General features: G+C 45.0%; 1 protein-coding gene across 1 annotated transcript in view; it reads right to left on the bottom strand.

The window, feature by feature from the left end:
• The window catches only part of WRN (WRN RecQ like helicase), a 233,478-nt gene that overhangs the window by 159,930 nt on the left and 50,710 nt on the right, over positions 1-22,838 (bottom strand). Inside the window, exons 7-10 of the mRNA XM_077274012.1 lie at positions 15,428-15,500; positions 15,203-15,317; positions 11,485-11,776; positions 6,003-6,074 (exon numbers count right to left, since the gene is read on the bottom strand). Coding sequence (XP_077130127.1) covers positions 6,003-6,074; positions 11,485-11,776; positions 15,203-15,317; positions 15,428-15,500 — 552 coding nt within the window. The remainder of the gene's footprint in view (positions 1-6,002; positions 6,075-11,484; positions 11,777-15,202; positions 15,318-15,427; positions 15,501-22,838) is intronic.

The raw sequence follows: 22,838 nt of genomic DNA, 5'->3' as shown, positions 1-22,838 counted from the left end.
GCGAGAAACCAATGCCCCGGATTGGTGATTTTGCAAGATATGTAACTGTGGCTTATCAGGAGTGGAAAGGGAAGGGAGGTAAGCAGCTTACTGCTGTGCAGAGAGCAATAGACTGCAGAGAAGTTGCTGGTATGTTAAGAGTTAACTTCCCTCCTGGAACATACCTATTAGGGTCAAGGCACTTACTAGTGACTGAGCTGCATGGAAACCAGCTATACACTACGAAAGATCTCATTACAGGAGAATGACAGTGCATAGAAAAGGCAAGTTAATCGCAAATTTCATGCTAATTAAAGGGAATTTCAGTAGGGTCTTCCATCTCTATGGGCATGCGGGAGATAGGTAGCTGAATAAAATGATAACTTGATATCTGTAATCCAATGTCTTATTCCAGAGAAATTCATGTTTTACTCATATTTTAATGAGCAGTTCAGCTCTATGGGCGACACTGATCTGCATGAGAATCTGCCTCCAGACCTTATTTTTAATAAAAAAAAAAGAGTTACAAGTGTGAGACATGTAAGTAACACAGTACAGTAGAATATACATGACCTTATAGACCGCACAAAAAGGTTACTCCTATCGACAGATTCCCTTTACAACAATTTCATAATTTGAAAATATTTTTTTTTAAAGGGAAGGTGCCATTTGTAGATTGTGAGCCCTCGCGGGCAGGGTCCTCTCTCCTCCTCTACCAGTTGTGACTTGTATTGTTCAAGATTATTGTACCTGTTTTTATTATGTATACCCCTCCTCACATGTAAAGCGCCATGGAATAAATGGCGCTATAATAATAAATAATAATAACTAAAAAACTTTTTTCCAACAATTGAAAAACTTGAAAGCATTAATGTTTGTGGTTTTTAAATATAATTTGTTTTTAATGACGTAAAATCTGAAAAATAATTTAAAAAGGCTTGGGATTTCCACTTTTAACCCCTTAACGACCAGAGGTATTTTTGTTTTTGCATTTTCATTTTTTGCTCCCCTTCTTCCCAGAGCCATAACATTTTACTTTTCGGTCAAAATGGCCATGTGAGGGCTTGTTTTTTGCGGGACGAGTTGTACTTTTGAACGACACCATTGGTTTAACCATATCATGTACTGGAAAATGGGAAAAAAATTCCAAGTGCTGTGAAATTGCAAAAAAAAAGTGCAATCCCACAGTTGTTTTTCGATGTTCACTAAATGATAAAACTGACCTGCCATTATGATTCTCCAGGTCATTACGAGCTCATATGAAGGAACAGATGAATGACCTCGGGGAGACCAAAACATCCAACACTGCAGAGACACCATCACGTGTTTCTCAACGCAGTGATCCAGAACACTGCCCCCATCCCTTATGGGAAATATGCAAACGCATGTAAAGTAAGCTGCGGAGACAACATCACGTGTTTCTCAACGCAAGCAATGAATAGCCAGGCCTTTCTCCGGGAAATGAACAACCACGGGAAGGGCAGCATCCAATAAAGGAGAATATCCAATAAAGGAAGACCACCTATGCCAAGCATGGTATCCATCCACAAACAGCCAGTTTCTCGTGATGGTGTCTCTGCAGTGTTGGATGTTTTGGTCTCCCCGAGGTCATTCATCTGTTCCTTCATAGCCTTTCACCAGGCACTGCTCCTAATAGCCAGTTTCCTACTCCACACTGATGAGGGGCAAAAACCCCGAAACAGCTGTTCGTGATGGTGTCTCTGCAGTGTTGGATGCTTTGGTCTCCCCGAGGTCATTCATCTGTTCCTTCATAGCCTTTCACCAGGCACTGCTCCTAATAGCCAGTTTCCTACTCCACACTGATGAGGGGCAAAAACCCCGAAACAGCTGTTTGTGGATGGATACCATGCTTGGCATAGGTGGTCTTCCTTTATTGGATATTCTCCTTTATTGGATGCTGCCCTTCCCGTGGTTGTTCCTTCCCGGAGAAAGGCCTGGCTATTCATTGCTTGCGTTGAGAAACACGTGATGGTGTCTCCGCAGCTTACTTTACATGCGTTTGCATATTTCCCATAAGGGATGGGGGCAGTGTTCTGGATCACTGCGTTGAGAAACACGTGATGGTGTCTCTGCAGTGTTGGATGTTTTGGTCTCCCCGAGGTCACTCATCTGTTCCTTCATAGCCGTTCACCAGGCACTGCTCCTAATAGCCAGTTTCCTACTCCACACTGATGAGGGGCAAAAAACCCGAAACAGCTGTTTGTGGATGGATACCATGCTCGGCATAGGTGGTCTTCCTTTATTGGATATTCTCCTTTATTGGATGCTGCCCTTCCCATTGTTGTTCCTTCCCGGAGAAAGGCCTGGCTATTCATTGCTTGCGTTGAGAAACACGTGATGGTGTCTCCGCAGCTTACTTTACATTACGAGCTCATAGACACCAAACATCAGGGGCATAACAACTAAGGCCGCAGCTGCAACCAGGCCCGGAGTGCTTAGGGGCCCGCCCAGTCCAGCAAACAAGTAGCCGGGGAAACTCAGCAGACAAGTGACGCACCCTGCTGGCCACGCCCACAACAGCCAGCTTCTCCAGACTTCCAGTGTTGTGAGGCGAGTGGGTGTGTCCCTGAAGGACATGTGACCTAGCAGAAGGGCTGGGTGTGTCACTGAAGCTTGACTGAGATGGAGGGGAAACAACAAAGCCGAACAAAGCCAAGGAGCCTGCAGCAGCTGTCACAAAGTCCGGGTGAGGCGCGAAGGCAGCAGCAGGCGAGTCAAGTGCAGTCGAGGCTGTAAAGTGCTGATGTGTGGCCAGTGTGCTGCTTACACATGTCATGCATGCACCTAACTCCACCCGCAGTGCCGCACACCACATATATATATGGCTGTGCTGTGTGCACAGGACCTGTGATGAGGTCACAGGAGGGGAGAAGTTAGGGGTCACATGATCAGGGGCCTCAGTGTATGCAGGACTGTGCTGTGCTGGTTGTCATGGTGCTGGATGAGGGGAAGTTTGTGTGTGGGGTCAGGAGGAGTTTACAGGGTGAATGTAACGGAGCTGCGTGTGTGCGAGGTGCATGGAGCGGCGTGTGCGAGGTGCATGGAGCGACGTGTGCGAGGTGCATGAAGCGGAGCGGCGTGTGCGAGGTGCTTGGAGCGGAGCGGCGTGTGCGAGGTGCTTGGAGCGGAGCGGCGTGTGCGAGGTGCTTGGAGCGGAGCGGCGTGTGCGAGGTGCATGGAGCGGAGCAGCGTGTGTGCAAGGTGCACGGAGCGGAGCAGCGTGTGCGAGGTGCACAGTGCGGAGCCGTGTGTATACGGGGTTTACGGGGCGAAGCTGTGTGTGTACGGGCTGTAAATTTCCGAGTCAGGAAGAATGGCCACGGCTGTGGGCAGAGCCCAGCATGTGTCATGTGCACTGTGGGGGAGTATTGGGTGTACTCGCCAGCGTCAGAATGTGCAGTGCGTATACTCCAGAGCCGACCAGTACACCCAATACACCCCCACACTGCACAGGACCGGAAATGACGCAGCTGCGCGTCATACCAGGAAGAAACAGCACACAGATTTCAAACGCCAGGAGTGTGCTTGGAATTGGAGAAAGGGAGGACATGAACGCGCAGAGTGTCTGCACTTCTGAAGACATGACCCTAATTAGCATAGGGACATGTTAGTTATAAAATCATTTTTCTCAGCGATTACAGGGCAGTATTAGGTCAGACTATATAGCATTGCTACAAAACTATAGAGTGCGAAATGAATAGGGAAAATGTGAATTTGGGTGGTAAATATTTTGGCATGGGGGGGGGGGGCATTTGAAAGTCCACACCGGTGCCCATAACTTAGTAGTTACGCCACTGCCAAACATGTATAGGGTCTTTTTTATTTTTGCACTGAAAAAATCCAAAGTATTTTTTCGTGATCTCGTGTTGGGTGAGGGCTTATTTTTTGTGCGCCGAACTGACGTTTTTAACGATGCCATTTTGGTGCTGATACCATCTTTTGATCGCCCGTAATTGCATTTTAAAGCAATGTTGACTAGACTAAAGAAACGTAATTCTGGCGTTTTGACTTTTTTTCGCGTTATACCATTTAACGATCGGGTTAACTCTGTTGTTATATTGATAGATCTGGCGATTCTGAATGCGGCGATACCAAATATGTGTATGTTTGATTTTTTTATTGTTTTATTTTGAATGCGGCAAAAGAGGGGGTGATTTGAACATTTTTATTTGACTTTTTGCATGCTTCAATAGTCTCCATGGGAGACTAGAATATGCAGTTGTCTGATAGGCTCCGCTACATACAGGCGATGATCATATCGCCTCTATGTAGCAGAAATGCTCATTTGCTATGAATGCCAACCACCGGGCGGCGCTCATAGCAATTTAGCTATGACAACCATAGAGATCTGCTGGAGACCTCTGGTTGTCATGGTAACCCATCGGTGACCCGCGATCACGTGGCCGCTGTGGGGTCCCCTAAATGTCGATACAGATCAAAGCAATGATGAGTGAAGTTCCCTCTCCCATGAATCCCGCTCTGCATCTGACATCACTGACAGCGGGCTTGATGACGTCACTACATGTAGGCCCTATATGCTAAGATGTGATGGGTGCTCGCTACACAGACCGGAGCAGCGGGGGAACAAGGCGGAGAGGCGATTGTGTAATACGTGACCCCGTTCCGTCCCATTCTTCTGGAGCAGTGGTGTAATGTGTGACCCCGCTTATAGTGACCCCTCATATAGTGATCCAACATATAATCAGCCTCATATAGTGCACCACAGTATAATGTGCCCCACAGTATAATGGCCCCATATAGTGCCCCACCATTTAATGGGCCCCATATAGTGCATCCTGTTTTATGGCGACTATTTTGGTATATGGCAAATTCATCCTGGTATTTGGAACCCATCTTGAGCCTCATCCTGGCATATGTCCCCTTCCTGGGCCCCGTACATGTACTGCATGTCGCGTCTCTCCCTTTGATGTGGGCACCGGTGCTGAGCCCACATCTTTCCCGGCACATGTCAGCTGTTTTGAACAGCTGACATGTGCCCCTAACAGCCACGGGTGGAATGGCGATCCACCCATGGCTGTTAATCTGTTAAATGCCGCTGTCAATATCGTAAAAAAAACAACTAAAAACAGTTGTGGAATTGCACTTTTTTACAATTTCACCCCCACATGGAATTTTTTTCCCGTTTTCCAGTACACAAGATGGAAAAACAAATGGTGTCGTTCAAAAGTCCAAAAGAAAAAAATGTCCAGCTTCACCAAATCCGTGAAAAAAAGATTTCTTTGTTCACAAACTTAAACATGGAGGATACAAACTTCAGCACAAACCATACGGGTAAGAATCTCAACGCGTTTCTGGAGACTAAGCTCCCTTAATCATGAAAGGCAGCTTAATCTCCAGAAACGCGTTGAGATTCTTACCCATATGGTTTGTGCTGAAGTTTGTATCCTCCATGTTTAAGTTTGTGAACAAAGAAATCTTTTTTTCACGGATTCGGTGAAGCTGGACATTTTTTTTCTTTTGGATTCTACAGGCCTGGACACAGCGGATCCGTGCTCCCGAAACTCAGCTTATGCATCATGGGTGAGCTGGTTTAGATTTCTTCTCTTCGTCGTTCAAAAGTACAACTTTTCCCCAAAAAACAAGCCCTCACATCGCCATATTGATGGAAAAATAAAAAAGTTCTGGCTCTGTGAAGCAAAAAACAAATGCAAAAATGAAAAAGGGCTGCGGCGTAAAGGGGTTAAAGTGTATTTGGAGATTAGAATCAGCAACCTCTTTTGTAAGGCTTTTGTGGCAGGCACATGGTGTTCTGCTAGAATCTGTAGCATTCGGTGCATTTATTGTGTTTTAACCCAATAGCAGAATCAAAATAAAAAAACAAGATAGATTTTCCTCTACTTGTTTTAAAAAGGTTTCTGAAAAAATAAAAGCAGCAATAGGATAGTCCACAAATTTGAAAGTACTGTATTAGTGTATGTCTATAAACAGTACATATGACAGTGTAACCAATTCACTGACAGAGTGCACAGAAAATCTCTTACCTTGAGCATCTCGGTCTCAAATTCTTCATCACTATCAAATACAAAAGACGGTTCAGGTTCCTCCTCCTCCACCTGCCATTAAGAAAAAAAAAATAAGGCCTCACTCATCATTCACGCATGATAAAAATGGATAGACCACACTGAGTTTGATCAGAGTGTCATAAGTTTTTTCTTCTGCATGAAGAAAAAAAGTTTCTCCACTGCCTTCTTTCTAACAGTCCGATTTTTTTCACGGATCCATAGACTTGCATTGCTGATTTTGAACTGACCCTTTTTTCAAAATTTGACATGTCTCCGCGATTCTTTGCGAATGGCCCCAGAAACTCACATTACAAGTGCTATCCATGAAAACCATCTGCAAAAATCAGATGCCTGAACGAGGCCTAATACAGGATGTATTAATAACAATCATTTAAAAAAACAAAAAAAAACAACCCGATACCATATATACAGGTCCTTCTCAAAAAATTAGCATATAGTGTTAAATTTCATTATTTACCATAATGTAATGATTACAATTAAACTTTCATATATTATAGATTCATTATCCACCAACTGAAATTTGTCAGGTCTTTTATTGTTTTAATACTGATGATTTTGGCATACAACTCCTGATAACCCAAAAAACCTGTCTCAATAAATTAGCATATTTCACCCGTCCAATCAAATAAAAGTGTTTTTTAATAACAAACAAAAAAACCATCAAATAATAATGTTCAGTTATGTACTCAATACTTGGTCGGGAATCCTTTGGCAGAAATGACTGCTTCAATGCGGCGTGGCATGGAGGCAATCAGCCTGTGACACTGCTGAGATGTTATGGAGGCCCAGGATGCTTCAATAGCGGCCTTAAGCTCATCCAGAGTGTTGGGTCTTGCGTCTCTCAACTTTCTCTTCACAATATCCCACAGATTCTCTATGGGGTTCAGGTCAGGAGAGTTGGCAGGCCAATTGAGCACAGTAATACCATGGACAGTAAACCATTTACCAGTGGTTTTGGCACTGTGAGCAAGTGCCAGGTCGTGCTGAAAAATGAAATCTTCATCTCCATAAAGCATTTCAGCTGATGGAAGCATGAAGTGCTCCAAAATCTCCTGATAGCTAGCTGCATTGACCCTGCCCTTGATGAAACACAGTGGACCAACACCAGCAGCTGACATGGCACCCCACACCATCACTGACTGAGGGTACTTGACACTGGACTTCAGGCATTTTGGCATTTCCTTCTCCCCAGTCTTCCTCCAGACTCTGGCACCTTGATTTCCGAATGACATGCAAAATTTGCTTTCATCAGAAAAAAGTACTTGGGACCACTTAGCAACAGTCCAGTGCTGCTTCTCTGTAGCCCAGGTCAGGCGCTTCTGCCGCTGTTTATGGTTCAAAAGTGGCTTTACCTGGGGAATGCGGCACCTGTAGCCCATTTCCTGCACACGCCTGTGCACCGTGGCTCTGGATGTTTCCACACCAGACTCAGTCCACTGCTTCCTCAGCAATCTTCCTCAGGGTCCGGTCACCTCTTCTCGTTGTACAGCGTTTTCTGCCACATTTTTTCCTTCCAACAGACTTACCATTGAGGTGCCTTGATACAGCACTCTGGGAACAGCCTATTTGTTGAGAAATTTCTTTCTGGGTCTTACCCTCTTGCTTGAGGGTGTCAATGATGGCCTTCTTGACATCTGTCAGGTCGCTAGTCTTACCCATGATGCGGGTTTTGAGTAATGAACCAGGCAGGGAGTTTTTAAAAGCCTCAGGTATCTTTTGCATGTGTTTAGAGTTAATTAGTTGATTCAGAAGATTAGGGTAATAGGTCGTTTAGAGAACCTTTTCTTGATATGCTAATTTATTGAGACAGGTTTTTTGGGTTATCAGGAGTTGTATGCCAAAATCATCAGTATTAAAACAATAAAAGACCTGACAAATTTCAGTTGGTGGATAATGAATCTATAATATATGAAAGTTTAATTGTAATCATTACATTATGGTAAATAATGAAATTTAACACTATATGCTAATTTTTTGATAAGGACCTGTACTTGTGTAGAAGCCGAGTTTTTCAGCACATTGAGTCCCAGTTTACAGTGGGGGAAGGGGAGAGGCGGGTCACAGGAGGCAGGAGACGGCAGCTGCGGCTAAAGCCTGTGCCCAGATGCTAAGGGTAAATGAATATTCGCTGCACTGACAATGAATATTAAAGGGAATCTGTCACCCCCAAAATTGAGGGTGAGGTAAGCCCACCGGCATCAGGGGCTTATCTACAGCATTCTGGAATGCTGTAGATAAGCCCCCGATGTATCCTGAAAGATGAGAAAAAGAGGTTAGATTATACTCACCCAGGGGCGGTCCCCGCTGCTGGTCCGGGGCCTCCTATCTTCATCAGATGACGTCCTCTTCTGGTCTTCACGCTGCGGCTCCTGCGCAGGCGTACTTTGTCTGCCCTGTTGTTAATCAGCAGACCTAGCTACATTTGGATGCATTGGATGCTTCCTGAAACAACGTTTCACCTCAGCCTGCACCGCAAAGATTTAGGCTACTTTCACACTAGCGTTAACTGCATTCCGTCACAATGCGTCGTTTTGCCAAAAAAACGCATCCTGCAAAAGTGTTTGCAGGATGCGTTTTTTCACCATTGATTAACATTAAGCGACGCATTGTGACGGATTGCCACACGTCGCACCCGTCGTGCGACGGATGCTTCGTGCAGTGGCGGACCGTCGGGAGCAAAAAACGTTGCTTGCATGCGCGGCCGGAACTCCGCCCCCACCTCCCCGCACCTCACAATGGGGCAGCGGATGCGCTGGAAAAATGCATCCGCTGCCCCCGTTGTGCGGCGGAGACAACGCTAGCGTCGGGAACGTCGGCCCGACGCACAGCGACGGGCCGAGCCCGACGCTAGTGTGAAAGTAGCCTTAGGGCTGTTAACATAAACCACGTGCAGTATAAGGCTACGTTCACATTTGCGTTGTGCGCCGCAGCGTCGTCGCCGCAACAAAACGCATGCGTCGTGCGGCCCTATCTTTAACATTGGGGCCGCATGGCGCCGCATGTACATGCGTTGTCATGCGTTTTGGTGCGTCGTACGCCGCATGCGGCGTTAGGGCGCACCTGTCAGGGCGCGGCAAACGCAACATGTTGCATTTTTTTTGCGGCGCTGACTTTTAAAAAAACGCATGCGTCGTGTTTGCGTCGCTTTTGCGTCGTCGAAGCGCCTTTTTTACCATTGATTTGTATTGACAACGCAGACGACGCAAGTACTTGCGTCGTGGTGCGTTGTACGACGCATGCGTTTTCCAATAAATATGCAAAACATTGTATAGATTTTGGGGGGCGCATGCGGCGCAAAACGCAGCGTTTTTTGTTCAAAACGCAACTGCGTTTTTGTTTGCGTTGTGCGTTGCGGCGCCGACGCTGCGGCGCACAACGCAAATGTGAACGTAGCCTAGAAATTAATTCTCTATGTAATGATAAAACACTAGTATGTTGATGCTTAGTAGTATAACACTTTTGTGGGGGCTCTAAGGGAGAAAAATCAAGTGTCAGGTTGCCACTGACAGAGATACGCATCTGAAGCGCGGTCGGCCTGTGTAAACAGACTATTCGTCGACGTTTAAAGTCACGTGATAGGAAAGGACCTTTAAGAACACTTTCACATTGTGTTTTTGCACCTGTTCGATGGTCCCATCTGAATTTACATCCAAATCCCCCCTGCAAAGCATGGTTTGTATGTGAGCACCAACGGGGTAATAGACTGTAACGGTGATAGGTGAGCGTTCACTCTGCATTATTTTCGGGAGTGTACGCCTTCTGCAGCCTACTACTAATCCATTAGGCTGTAGTGCCCTGTCTACTTTACTTATTTTACTCCCTATAGCGCCATTAATGCCACGGCGCTTTACAGACATTGTCGTCACCGTCCCCATTGGGGCTCACAATCTAGATTCCCCAACAGTGTGGGAGGAAACCGAGCCTCTGGAAGGAGAATAGACATAATGAAAGAAAACTGGGGATTAGGCTATTGGCCGCCTTCCTTGATCCACGCTTAGCAAAATGGGGTTTAAAATCAGGCAGATTCAGGAGGAAAAAAAAAGCAGAAAGACAGCAACGTGCATCCTATTAAAGAGGTTATTCCATGAAAAAAAGTTAATTTTAATCAAAAGATTTTGGAATAATAATGACTTCCACAATTGGATGTTTTTAAGAGAATGTTCCTGTGCTGAGGTAATCATATAAATGTTCTCCTGCTTTGTACTGTGTAATGGCCGTGTCTGACCATGCAGGAAAATGGTCTGATCATACCACATCTCCTGGGCAGGGGGGGAAGGAAAAGAGTATACAGATATTACAGCAGGGGATCACAGCTGATACTTTTTGTGAGGTAAAATATTTCCCTGCCTGTTTTTAAAAATGTTTTACCTCAAAGAAAGGATCCCATGCTGTCCTGTCTGTATACTCTTAGGGTATGTTTCCACGGTCAGTATTTGAATTCATCCGCAGCGGCCAGATGTTACAGCATAGTAGATGGGATTTTATGAAATCCCATCTCCACTATGCGTGCACCGACGCCTCGGGAGTCCCTGCGTAACCGGACATGCGGCCTGTCTTTGTAGACAGCAGCATGTCTATTTAAGATAAATATCACAGTCCAATGTATAGGTCGCAGTGATTCCACATGGTTCAATGAACACATGCGGAATCACCGTGCGTACAAAAGCCAGCAGCGCTTTGGACCGAGCTGCGTCCAAAGCGCTGCCAATCAGGACCGTGGAAACATACCCTTATGTGTACTCCTCTGATCAGACCATGTCCCTAAAGGGTCAGACACAGTCAATACACAGCAGGGGAACATTTCACTTAATCCCCCAAGTGACCGGGCCAAATTTTTTATATCTGACCAGTGTCACTTTATGTGGTAATAACTCTGTAATGCTTCAACAAATCCCAGTGATTTCGAGATTGTTTTTGCGTGACACATTACAATTTACAATAATGGTAAATTTAGGTAGATATGTTTAGCGTTTATTTAAAAAAAAAAATCTTGAAATTTGAAAAGTTGAATGATTATTCCTTCAATCCAGATAGTCATATCATAGAAAAACATTAATGAATAACATTTCCCTCATGTCTGTTTATTAGAATGCTCTTGAGTCTAGATAATAATCCACAAACTAATTTTCTTAGATTTCAGGTTAAACAGTTTGCCTATGAAAATTGAACGGTATAGATTGTGGCAGGCCAGGTTTATAGCCCCGGAATGTAGAAATAATGGTTTCTATTATGACAGTAAGAAGATCTTTAAAGATCAGAATATTTTTAACAAAACATCAAAGAGTTGCAGAGCATTTAGTTATACCCTAAAAACACTTATCTACAAATCAGAACACCCCTTTACAATTACTAAAAGATGCGGTTTGTAGATGCTTCGTTCAAAGGAAAAATGAGCAGGGACAGACAGAAGATTAGGTTTAAAAAAAATTAGACTTCTCACCTCCAACTTTAGGTCTTCCATCACCTCTTGCTCAATCATGAGAAGCTCATCTATAGTCAGACCCTGCTTCAAGTGCAATGGTTGATCTAAGGTATCCTTTTGTTCAGTCCCCATGTTTTCAGTATGTCGGCTGCTTTTCCCCTTTGTATGCTCATCCTCTTTATTTGCTGAGTTGTCATCACTTAGAGGTAAATGCTCCGGTTCTGCAACAGTTTGCTGTTCTTTGGAGGCTTCTAAAATACTTCTTAAATCCTCCAGACTTGAAGAAACTTTGGCAAGAATATCTACAGCTCTGTGAAAAGAAACACACAAATAAGTCAGTCTGCTCCAAAAAGTGTTTAAATCATAGAAACGGGTGCTGCCTTTACAGCAACTCTGCTTAGTCCTAAACCTCTGTAACCCAAATATAAGAAACTCATACAATCCTATTGTCCAGCATACTTTACAGCAGCTAATCTCAAGTATGAGTCAGATCTCAAACAGTCAAAAATTAATTCTTTAAAAATAAAGTAATCTGTCACCAGATTTTTGCTACCCCATCTGATGTAGAGGCAGAGACACGGATTCCCATGATATATCATTTATTTTACAGGGTGATGCAGTTAAGACAAAAAAAAAAAATATATATTTCTTCTGCTGAATATCTACCAATGCCGAGTTCGGTATAAGCCCACCCACACAATTGATTGGTAGATTTCTGCTTAAAGTACACTGTACATAGGCAGAAAGCTGCCAATCAGTAGTGGGGCGTGGTTGGACTATATGACAGTAGGCAAAGTATGCCTCTAGTGAAAATCACCTTCTGATAAAACATGATTTTATCAAAACTATACTAAGCAGACCAGTAAGTGACATATCACTGGAATCAGGGACTCTGTCCCCATATTATGCTGTTCTCAGAATAAGTAGTAAAAACATAGTGACTGTTTCCCTTTACAATTCTATTTCTCTATCAGTTTAAAAAAAAAAAAAAATTCAGAAAAATTGTTAAAATCTACAGAAAAAATATATCACCAAACGAACAAGCTCAAGGTAGGTGGTTAAACTGAGTCCCTGCAGCCAGGTCACTATGCAGAAGAGTATATTGCAAATATTCATTTGGTAATTTGTAAGTTGTAATCAGCGAATAAAAATGTTCTGCCTTTTACAATTTTATGCCCATATATTAGTATTGTAGGTCTTAAAAAACATTTTTTGTTTTTTTTGTTATAAACACAAATGAAAAACGTATTGGTGGGTTAATGTAAGATTAACAGTACAACCTGGAAACATTTAAAGAGAATACAGTGGGTACGGAAAGTATTCAGCCTACTTTAAATTTTTCACTCTGTTGCATTGCAGCCATTTGGTATATTCAAAAAAGTTCATTTTTTTCCTCATTAATGTACACTCTGCACCCAATCTTCACTGATAAAAACAGATGTAGTAATTTTTGCAAATTTTTCAAAAAAGAAAAACTGAAATATCACATGGTCATAAGTATTCAGACCCTTTGCTCAGTATTGAGTAGAAGCTCCCTTTTGAGCTAGTACAGCCATGAGACTTCTTGGAAATGATGCAACAAGTTTTTCACACCTGGATTTAGGGATCCTCTGCCATTCTTCCTTGCAGATCCTCTCCAGTTCCGTCAGGTTGGATAGTGAACGTTGGTGGACAGCCATTTTCAGGTCTCTCCAGAGATGCTCAATAGGGTTTAGGTCAGGGCTCTGGCTGGGCCAGTCAAGAAAGGTCACAGAGTTGTTATGAAGCCACTCCTTTGTTATTTTAGCTGTGTGCTTAGGGTCATTGTCTTGTTTGAAGGTGGACCTACGGCCAAGTCTGAGGCCAGAGCACTCTGGAAGAAGTTTTCATCCAGGATATCTCTGTACTTGGCCGCATTCATGTTTCCTTCAATGACAACCAGTCATCCTGCCCTGCAGCTGAAAAACACCCCTATAGCATGATGCTGCCACCACCATGTTTCACTGTTGGGATTGTATTGGGCAAGTGATGAGCAGTGCCTGGTTTTCTCCACACATACCACTTAGAATTATCACCAAAAAGGTCCATCTTCATCTCATCAGACAAGAGAATCTTATTTCTCATAGTCTGGGGGTCCTTCATGTGTTTTTTTAGCAAACTCTATGCGGGCTTTCATATGTTTTGCACTGAGGAGAGGCTTCCATCGGGCCACTCTGCCAAAAAGGCCCGACTGGTGGAGGGCTGCAGTGATAGTTTACTTTGTGAAACTTTCTCCCATCTCCGTATCTCTGGAGCTCAGCCACAGTGATCTTGGGATTCTTCTTTACCTCTCTCACCAAGGCTCTTCTCCAACGATTGCTCAGTTTGTCTGGATGGCCAAGTATAGGAAGACTTCTGGACCAGTGATGAGCGAATATACTCGTTACTCGAGATTTCCCCGAGCACGCTTGGGTGTCCTCCGAGTATTTTTTGGTGCTCATTTTTTGGTGCTGGGAGATTTAGTTTTTTTCGCTGCAGCTGGATAATTTACAGCTACTAGCCTGCTTGATTACATGTGGGGATTCCCTAGCAACCAGGCTGTAAATCATTCAGCTGAGGCTATGAAAACTAAATCGCCAAGCTCTACAAAATACTCGGAGGACACCCGAGCGTGCTCGGGAAATCTCGAGTAACGAGTATATTCGCTCATCACTATTCTGGACTTTTGGTGGTCCCAAACTTATTCCATTTAAGGATTATGGAGGCCACTGTGCTCTTAGGTACTGGAGAAATTTTGTTGTAACCTTTGCCAGATCTGTGCCTTGCCACAATTCTCTCTGAGCTCTTTGGCCAGTACCTTTGACTTCATGATTCTCATTTGGTCTGACAAGCACTGTGAGCTGTGAGGTCTTACATAGACAGATGTGTGTCTTTACAAATCAAGTCCTATCAGTTTAATTAAACACGGCTGGACTCCAATGAGGGACTAGAACCATCTCAAGGAGGAGCACAAGGAAATGGACAGCATGAGACAAATATGAGTGTCTGAGCAAAGGGTCTGAACTGATATTTCAGTTTTTCTTTTTTATTAAATTTGCAAAAATTTCTACATTACTGTTTTTTTTCAGTCAAGATGGGGTGCAGAGTGTACATTAATGAGAAAAAAAATGAACTTTTTTGAATTTACCAAATGGCTGCAATGAAACAAAGAGTGAAAAATTTAAAGTAGTCTCAATACTTTCCGTACCCACTGCATGTCAGTAGGAACAACCCCCTGAAGCCATCTATATCAGAATGGCAGAAAATTGAATAAAATGAAATAATACCTTAATATCTGTGATCCGAAGTCTTTTTGCAGAGTAATTCACATTTTTATTAATATTTAATAAGCTGTTAAGACATGTGGGTGGGATATAGAATATGCTCTGGAAGCAGATTCTCAGGGACATCTATTTTAAAAAGAAAGGGGGCATTACCAGTGAGACATATAGATCAGAATAGCAGACTGTCAGTCATTACATGTCTCACACTGGTAATGCCCCCTTTCACTTTAAATAAGCTCTGGATTATGATTCTTCAGATCTATGTCCGGCCCATAGATCTTCCATATAAAGAAACATGTGAATTATTCTGCAAAAAACATCAGATCGCAGATATCAAGGTATCATTTTGTTCAACTTTCAATGACATGCATGCCGATATAGAATGCTTAGGAGGGTTCATCCTAAGGACAGATGGCCTTTACCATTACAAGAGAAAAAGATACCAAAAGCATTACCTTTCTGCATCTCCGGTGTCTTTAAAATTACCCGGCACGTGATCCACCAAGACAAGAAGCTCTTGTGAAAGACTGTTCAGCTTGCTTTTCACTTCACATGATCCAGCACTCACTCCTATGAAACATATACGTTTCAACATTGACACACTAGTGAAATGGACAATGCAAGCTCCATGCAGGAGCACAATACATATAATAAATAGTTCAATATAGTCAAAAATCTACCTGTGTGACTGGATAATGAAAGCCTCTCTTTTTCATTCAAGCTCTCCAACTTCTGGTAGATCAGAAGTCCAGCCTACAAGGTATAAAGACAAAATCACCATGTGTGCTTTCTGATGGAGCACAGGAATATAATCAGGCTTCGTCTGCAGAGCTTCCGCTCTCATTAGAATAACCCTTTGTGTATCATAAGGAACCTTGTACCCTTACTATTACAGCTAGCAGATTTTGCCAAAAATTTAAATCTCATTTTTTTTAAAGGTGTGGACAATTTTTGATTTGACTCTTGAACCTTTTATTTTTAAAGGGAATTGCTTGCACTAAAAACCAGCACATTTGCAGTGGTATGGGGTATAAAGGCTTTATCTTCACTTGGGCTGGTTGATGTCAAAGTGATGAGGTATACCAGTCAGTGTGACTATTTGAGAGAGACCCCTTTAAGGGTATGTGCACACGTATTCTTGGCCACTGCGGATTTTTCCACAACAGATTTGATAAATCTGCAGGACAAAACCGCTGCGTTTTTGCTGCAGATTTATCACGGATTTACCGCGTTTTTTCTGCGGTTTTCCATAGGGGCAGCTGTAAAACCGCTGTGGAATCCGCAGAAAGAAGTGAAGTACTGCGGAATGTAAACCGCTGCGTTTCCACGCGTTTTTTTCCGCAGCATGTGCACAGGGTTTTTGGTTTCCCATAAGTTTACACTGAACTGTAAACTCAATGGAAACTGCTGCGGAAACGCGGCGGATCCGCAGCAAAATCCGCATCGTGTGCACATACCCTTAAAGGTAATGCAGAGACACAGATGTTTAGAAACATAATCCCCTGCACACCTACCAAGTAATGGCGCTTTAGACTTGTAAAAGATTCTCATAAGATCCCATAAACTTTTAATAAAATAGGTATATATGAGGAGGTACACAAAAGAAACAGGAATGGTCTCCTGGAGAGCAGGTTTCTTGTAAAATAGGCTTCCGTAGATGGGTGAATGTTAGCTGGGTCCTTCTGAATAAGGCTACTTTCACATTTCTGTCTTTGTGCTACCGTTGCAATACGTCGATTTTTGAAAATGCAGGAACCTGCATTTTCCCATAGACTTGTATTAGCGACGTATGGACTCACGTTTTGTCCGCCGTGCACTGGATCCTGTAAAATGTGACGGCCCGTCTTTTGCAAAAAAACGCTCAAGGGAACGTTTTTCTGTACGTTGTATCCTGTGTTTCCGACTGCGCATGCCCGGCAGGAAATATCGCACTCTCTCCCTTTCCTCCCCGGGACTTTAGACTTGACAGCGGACCCGTTGAAAAACTGCGTCCGCTGCTCACGATATACACTATTTCACAAACGTCCGTCGGTAAGTCGCGCTGACGCTTTGTGACGGCCGACTACCGACAGAAATGTTAAAGTAGCTTTAGGCTGTGTGCACACGTCGCATTTTTTTCGCGGTTTTTCGCTATAAAAACGCTATAAAACCGCGAAAAAAATGCTCACATTAAGCATCCTATTTAATAGAATGCAATCCGCATTTTTTCTGCACATGCTGCGTTGTTTTCCTGAGCGGAATCACATTCCAGAAAAAAACGCAGAATGTTCATTACTTTGCGGAATCGCGGGGATTCCGCACACATAGGAATGCATTGATCCGCTTACTTAAGCGGATCATGTGCAGTTGGTACCCATGGTGGAGGAGAGGAGACTTTCCTCCACGGACTGGGCACCATATAATTGTTTAAAAAAAAAAAAAAAGAATTAAAATAAAAAATCGTGATATACTTACCTTCTGATGGCCCCCGGAGTCCTCCTGCCTCTCAGCGGTGCACACGGCCGCTTCCGTTCCCATGGATGCTTTGTGTGAAGGACCTGTGATGACGTCGCGGTCACGTGACCGTGATGTCATCGCAGGTACTGCACACAAAGCATCTATAGGAACGGAAGCCGCCGCGTGCATCGCTGAGGAAATCGGGGGCCTTCGGAAGGTGAGAATAACCATTTTATTTTTTTTATTATTTTTAACATTATATCTTTTTACTATTGATGCTGCATAGGCATCATCAATAGTAAAAAGTTGGTCACACTTGTCAAACACTATGTTTGACAAGTGTGACTAACCTGTCAATCAGTTTTCCAAGCGATGCTACAGACCGCTTGGAAAACGCTAGCATTCTGCAAGCTAAATATGCTTGCAAAACACTAGTGTTTAGCAGGAATATGCATGCCAATTCCGCATGCGATATACCCACGGCAGGAGTTGCAGAATTGCCCCGGAAATTTCTACGGCAATTCTGCGACGTGTGCACTTAGCCTAAGTCTGCCAGCCCAATTGTAGGGAAAGGTTTCTCTTGGTTTCAGTGGGGTTTTTTCACCAACAAGTTTTTCAATTTTTTCCTTTTTTTATTGTTATAATAATCGACTGCTGAATTAATGAAAATGTGTTGAAAGGTCACCAAGCCATTCTGGAAGATCATCATTGGACCATTGATGAACTCATGGAGATGACTGGAGTTTCATGGAGTTCCAGTAAGGCTACTTTCACACTAGCGTTAACTGCATTCCATCACAATGCGTCGTTTTGCCGAAAAAACGCATCCTGCAAAAGTGTTAGCAGGATGCGTTTTTTCGCCAATGATTAACATTAAGCGACGCATTGCGACGCATTGTGACGGATTGCCACACGTCGCACCCGTCGTGCGACGGATGCGTCGTGCAGTGGCGGACCGTCGGGAGCAAAAAACGCTACATGTAACGTTTTTGCTCACGACGGTCCGCTTTTTCCGACCGCGCATGCGCGGCCGGAACTCCGCCCCCACCTCGCAATGGGGCAGCGGATGCGCTGGAAAAATGCATCTGCTGCCCCCGTTGTGCGGCGGAGACAACGCTAGCGTCGGGAACATCGGCCCGACGCTAGTGTGAAAGAAGCCTAAGCGAATTATCTGCCATTATACCTTTGTGCCCAGAAGAGTCTGTTTTGTTTTGAATACCTTGCAGTTTTATGAAAACAGTAAAACTGCATATTTGAACCAAACTGCATTATCTGTGTGAACGCTATCCAATGTACACCTGAGAGAGTGAATCCCTATACCCTTCATAAATTAGCCATAACGGTTGTAGGAATTAAGTTATTTAAGGGGTTTATGTTTCTTCCAAAGTCTTGCTGTATGCTGCGGAAAGTCATGTAGGACAGGGTTAAATCCCAGCACTACAGGTCCCGATTAGCTGCACCTTGCTAGAGGTGCTCGTATAATCAGGCTTTGTGTTCACCTTACGGTATGTTTCCATGTTCCATAAAGACAGCGCTTTGGAAGCAGCAGATACCAAGCTCCGTCCAAAGCGCTGCCGGCTTTTGTACGTGCGGTGATTCCGCATGTGTTCATTGAACACATGCGGAATCACCGCATCCTATACATAGGATGGTGATATTTATCTGAGCGTGTCCGCAAGATAAATAGACATGCTGCGGTCTATAAAGACGCGCCGCATGTGCGTATAGGTAGGTCTGCCTTCTGCGTCTTTGTACGCATAGTGGAGATGGAATTTCATAAAATCCCCTCCACTACACTGTAACATCTGGCCACTGCAGCTGTACGAAGCATCCAATCCGCAGCAAATACTGAACGTGGAAACATACCCTTAGGGTACTTTCACACTAGCGTTTTTTGAAATCCGTCGCAATGCGTCGTTTTGCTGAAAAAACGCATCCTGCAAAAATGTTTGCAGGATGCGTTTTTTCCCCATAGCCTAATATTAGACGACGCATTGCGACGGATTTACACACGTCGCACCCGTCGTGCGACGGGTGCGTCGTGCAGTGGCGGACCGTCGGGGGCAAAAAACGTTGCTTGCAACGTTTTTTGCTCCGTCGTAAACGTCTTTTCCGACCGCGCATGCGCGGCCGGAACTCCGCCCCCACCTCCCCGCACCTCACAATGGGGCAGCGGATGCGCTGGAAAAATGCATCCGCTGCCCCCGTTGTGCGGCGGAGACCACGCTAGCGTCGGGAACGTCGGCCCGACGCACAGCGACGGGCCGAGCCCGACGCTAGTGTGAAAGAAGCCTTACTCTCTCAGCCTTGAGAGGGAGAAAAGCACCAATCTGCAAGTATCACTGGTTGTTATAGGCAATAGCTGATTTTTGTTATTAGACTGGGACTAGTGGTGTCTAAGTAGCCCGGGTTTATATTGTTTAGTTAGTGCCTGGACAAGGCTAAGAATTCTGTGTTTATGGTTTTATTTCTCGAAACTGTGCAACCAGTGGAAATAAACTGACACATACATCCTAATCAAACGTGAACCCTAGAAAAGGTGACCCCACAAGACAATTACGTCACACTGTATAAAAAACAACTATGGGGGTGGCATGCTGCTGTACATGGGAGTGACATACCGCTGCATATGGGGATGACTTGCTGCACAAGGGGAGGCTATGGGGGCCTCATGCAGTATATAGGAAGGGTATGGGGGCCTCATGCAGTATATAGGAAGGGTATGGGGGCCTCAAGCAGTATATGGGAAGTGTATGGGGGCCTCAAGCAGTGTATATAGAGAGGCTGTGTGGAGCTCATGCAGTGTAGATAGGGAGGCTGTGTGGGACTCATGCCGCATATGAGGGGCTGTTAGGGGCTCATATGATATATAGAAGGGGCTGTATACGGGTTCAAACGATATATAGGGGAATGTCAGCATACTTAATTCTGCTCAATAGTAAGTGATATAATTAAAATTTATATAATCAACAATAATATAATAATATATCAATATTAATATTGAGTAGAATTAATATCTCATGTGGCCCCCTTGGGAAAATTAATTGCCCACCCCTGCTTCAGTATATGCTGGGCCCCATACAATGCTCCAGTACATGCTAGCCCCCATACAATGCTCCAGTGCATGCTGGCCCCCATACAATGCTCCAGTGCATGCTGGCCCCCATACAATGCTCCAGTGCATGCTGGCCCCCATACAATGCTCCAGTACATGCTGGCCCCCATACAATGCTCCAGTGCATGATGGCCTTCATACAATGCTCCAGTGCATGCTGGCCCCCATACAATGCTCCAGTGCATGCTGGCCCCCATACAATGCTCCAGTACATGCTGGCCCCCATACAATGCTCCAGTGCATGCTGGCCCCCATACAATGCTCCAGTACATGCTGGCCCCCATACAATGCTCCAGTGCATGATGGCCTTCATACAATGCTCCAGTGCATGCTGGCCCCCATACAATGCTCCAGTGCATGCTGGCCCCCATACAATGCTCCAGTACATGCTGGCCCCCATACAATGCTCCAGTACATGCTGGCCCCCATACAATGCTCCAGTACATGCTGGCCCCCATACAATGCTCCAGTGCATGCTGGACCCCATACAATGCTCCAGTACATGCTGGCCCCCATACAATGCTCCAGAACATGCTGGCCCCCATACAATGCTCCAGTACATGCTAGCCCCCATACAATGCTCCAGTGCATGCTGGCCCCCATACAATGCTCCAGTGCATGCTGGCCCCCATACAATGCTCCAGTACATGCTGGCCCCCATACAATGCTCCAGTGCATGATGGCCTTCATACAATGCTCCAGTACATGCTGGCCCCCATACAATGCTCCAGTGCATGCTGGCCCCCATACAATGCTCCAGTGCATGCTGGCCCCCATACAATGCTCCAGTGCATGCTAGCCCCCATACAATGCTCCAGTACATGCTGGCCCCCATACAATGCTCCAGTACATGCTGGCCCCCATACAATGCTCCAGTGCATGCTGGACCCCATACAATGCTCCAGTACATGCTGGCCCCCATACAATGCTCCAGAACATGCTGGCCCCCATACAATGCTCCAGTACATGCTAGCCCCCATACAATGCTCCAGTGCATGCTGGCCCCCATACAATGCTCCAGTGCATGCTGGCCCCCATACAATGCTCCAGTACATGCTGGCCCCCATACAATGCTCCAGTACATGCTGGCCCCCATACAATGCTCCAGTGCATGCTGGACCCCATACAATGCTCCAGTACATGCTGGCCCCCATACAATGCTCCAGAACATGCTGGCCCCCATACAATGCTCCAGTACATGCTAGCCCCCATACAATGCTCCAGTGCATGCTGGCCCCCATACAATGCTCCAGTGCATGCTGGCCCCCATACAATGCTCCAGTACATGCTGGCCCCCATACAATGCTCCAGTGCATGATGGCCTTCATACAATGCTCCAGTGCATGCTGGCCCCCATACAATGCTCCAGTGCATGCTGGCCCCCATACAATGCTCCAGTACATGCTGGCCCCCATACAATGCTCCAGTGCATGCTGGCCCCCATACAATGCTCCAGTACATGCTGGCCCCCATACAATGCTCCAGTGCATGATGGCCTTCATACAATGCTCCAGTGCATGCTGGCCCCCATACAATGCTCCAGTGCATGCTGGCCCCCATACAATGCTCCAGTGCATGCTGGCCCCCATACAATGCTCCAGTGCATGCTGGCCCCCATACAATGCTCCAGTGCATGCTGGCCCCCATACAATGCTCCAGTGCATGCTGGACCCCCATACAATGCTCCAGTGCATGCTAGCCCCCATACAATGCTCCAGTACATGCTGGCCCCCATACAATGCTCCAGTACATGCTGGCCCCCATACAATGCTCCAGTGCATGCTGGACCCCATACAATGCTCCAGTACATGCTGGCCCCCATACAATGCTCCAGTGCATGCTGGCCCCCATACAATGCTCCAGTACATGCTGGCCCCCATACAATCCTCCAGTGCATGATGGCCTTCATACAATGCTCCAGTACATGCCGGCCCCCATATAGTGCTCCAGCATATGATGAGTTAAAATGTAAAGTGCTGCGGAATAGGTCAGTACTATAAAAATAAAATTATTATTATGGTCCCCATATAATGGTCCAAACATTAAAAAGAAAATGAAATACTCACCACCTCTCGCTGGCCACTGCTCTGCTCTGGACTCCTCAGCGACTTCCAGCTCTCCGCACTGTGACTGTTCAGGCAAAGGGTGTGCACTCATCGCGCCCTCTGACCTCAAATGTCACAGTCAGAAGAAGTGGAAGGGGGGGGGGGGGGGTTTCCTGATGGCAAGGGGCCAGCAAAGTGGAGGTGGGTACTGCCACATGTTGTTATTTAAGGGAATCTGTCACCCCGAGACATATATGACCTATTAATATGAGCATACAGGTAACAGAAATGTTACACTAATCCTACCTGTATGCCTTATATTAATGGTCTTGTTGCTGAGAAATGTTATGTTCTTTCTGTATGCTAATGATTTATTTCAGTCTTCAGGGTGTGCGGTGCCTGGAAGAAATCCCTGCCCTCAATACAATACTACTCTTTATTAGTTATCACCTCGGAAACCTGCACCCTGTAGTCCCTCAGAAATACATAACTCAT

Source organism: Ranitomeya variabilis, chromosome 1 (assembly GCF_051348905.1).
Source record: "Ranitomeya variabilis isolate aRanVar5 chromosome 1, aRanVar5.hap1, whole genome shotgun sequence".
In the NCBI taxonomy this organism is placed as follows: Eukaryota; Metazoa; Chordata; class Amphibia; order Anura; family Dendrobatidae; genus Ranitomeya; species Ranitomeya variabilis.
Note: the sequence above shows the minus strand (reverse complement) of the source record. Positions and strands in the feature narration are given on the sequence as shown.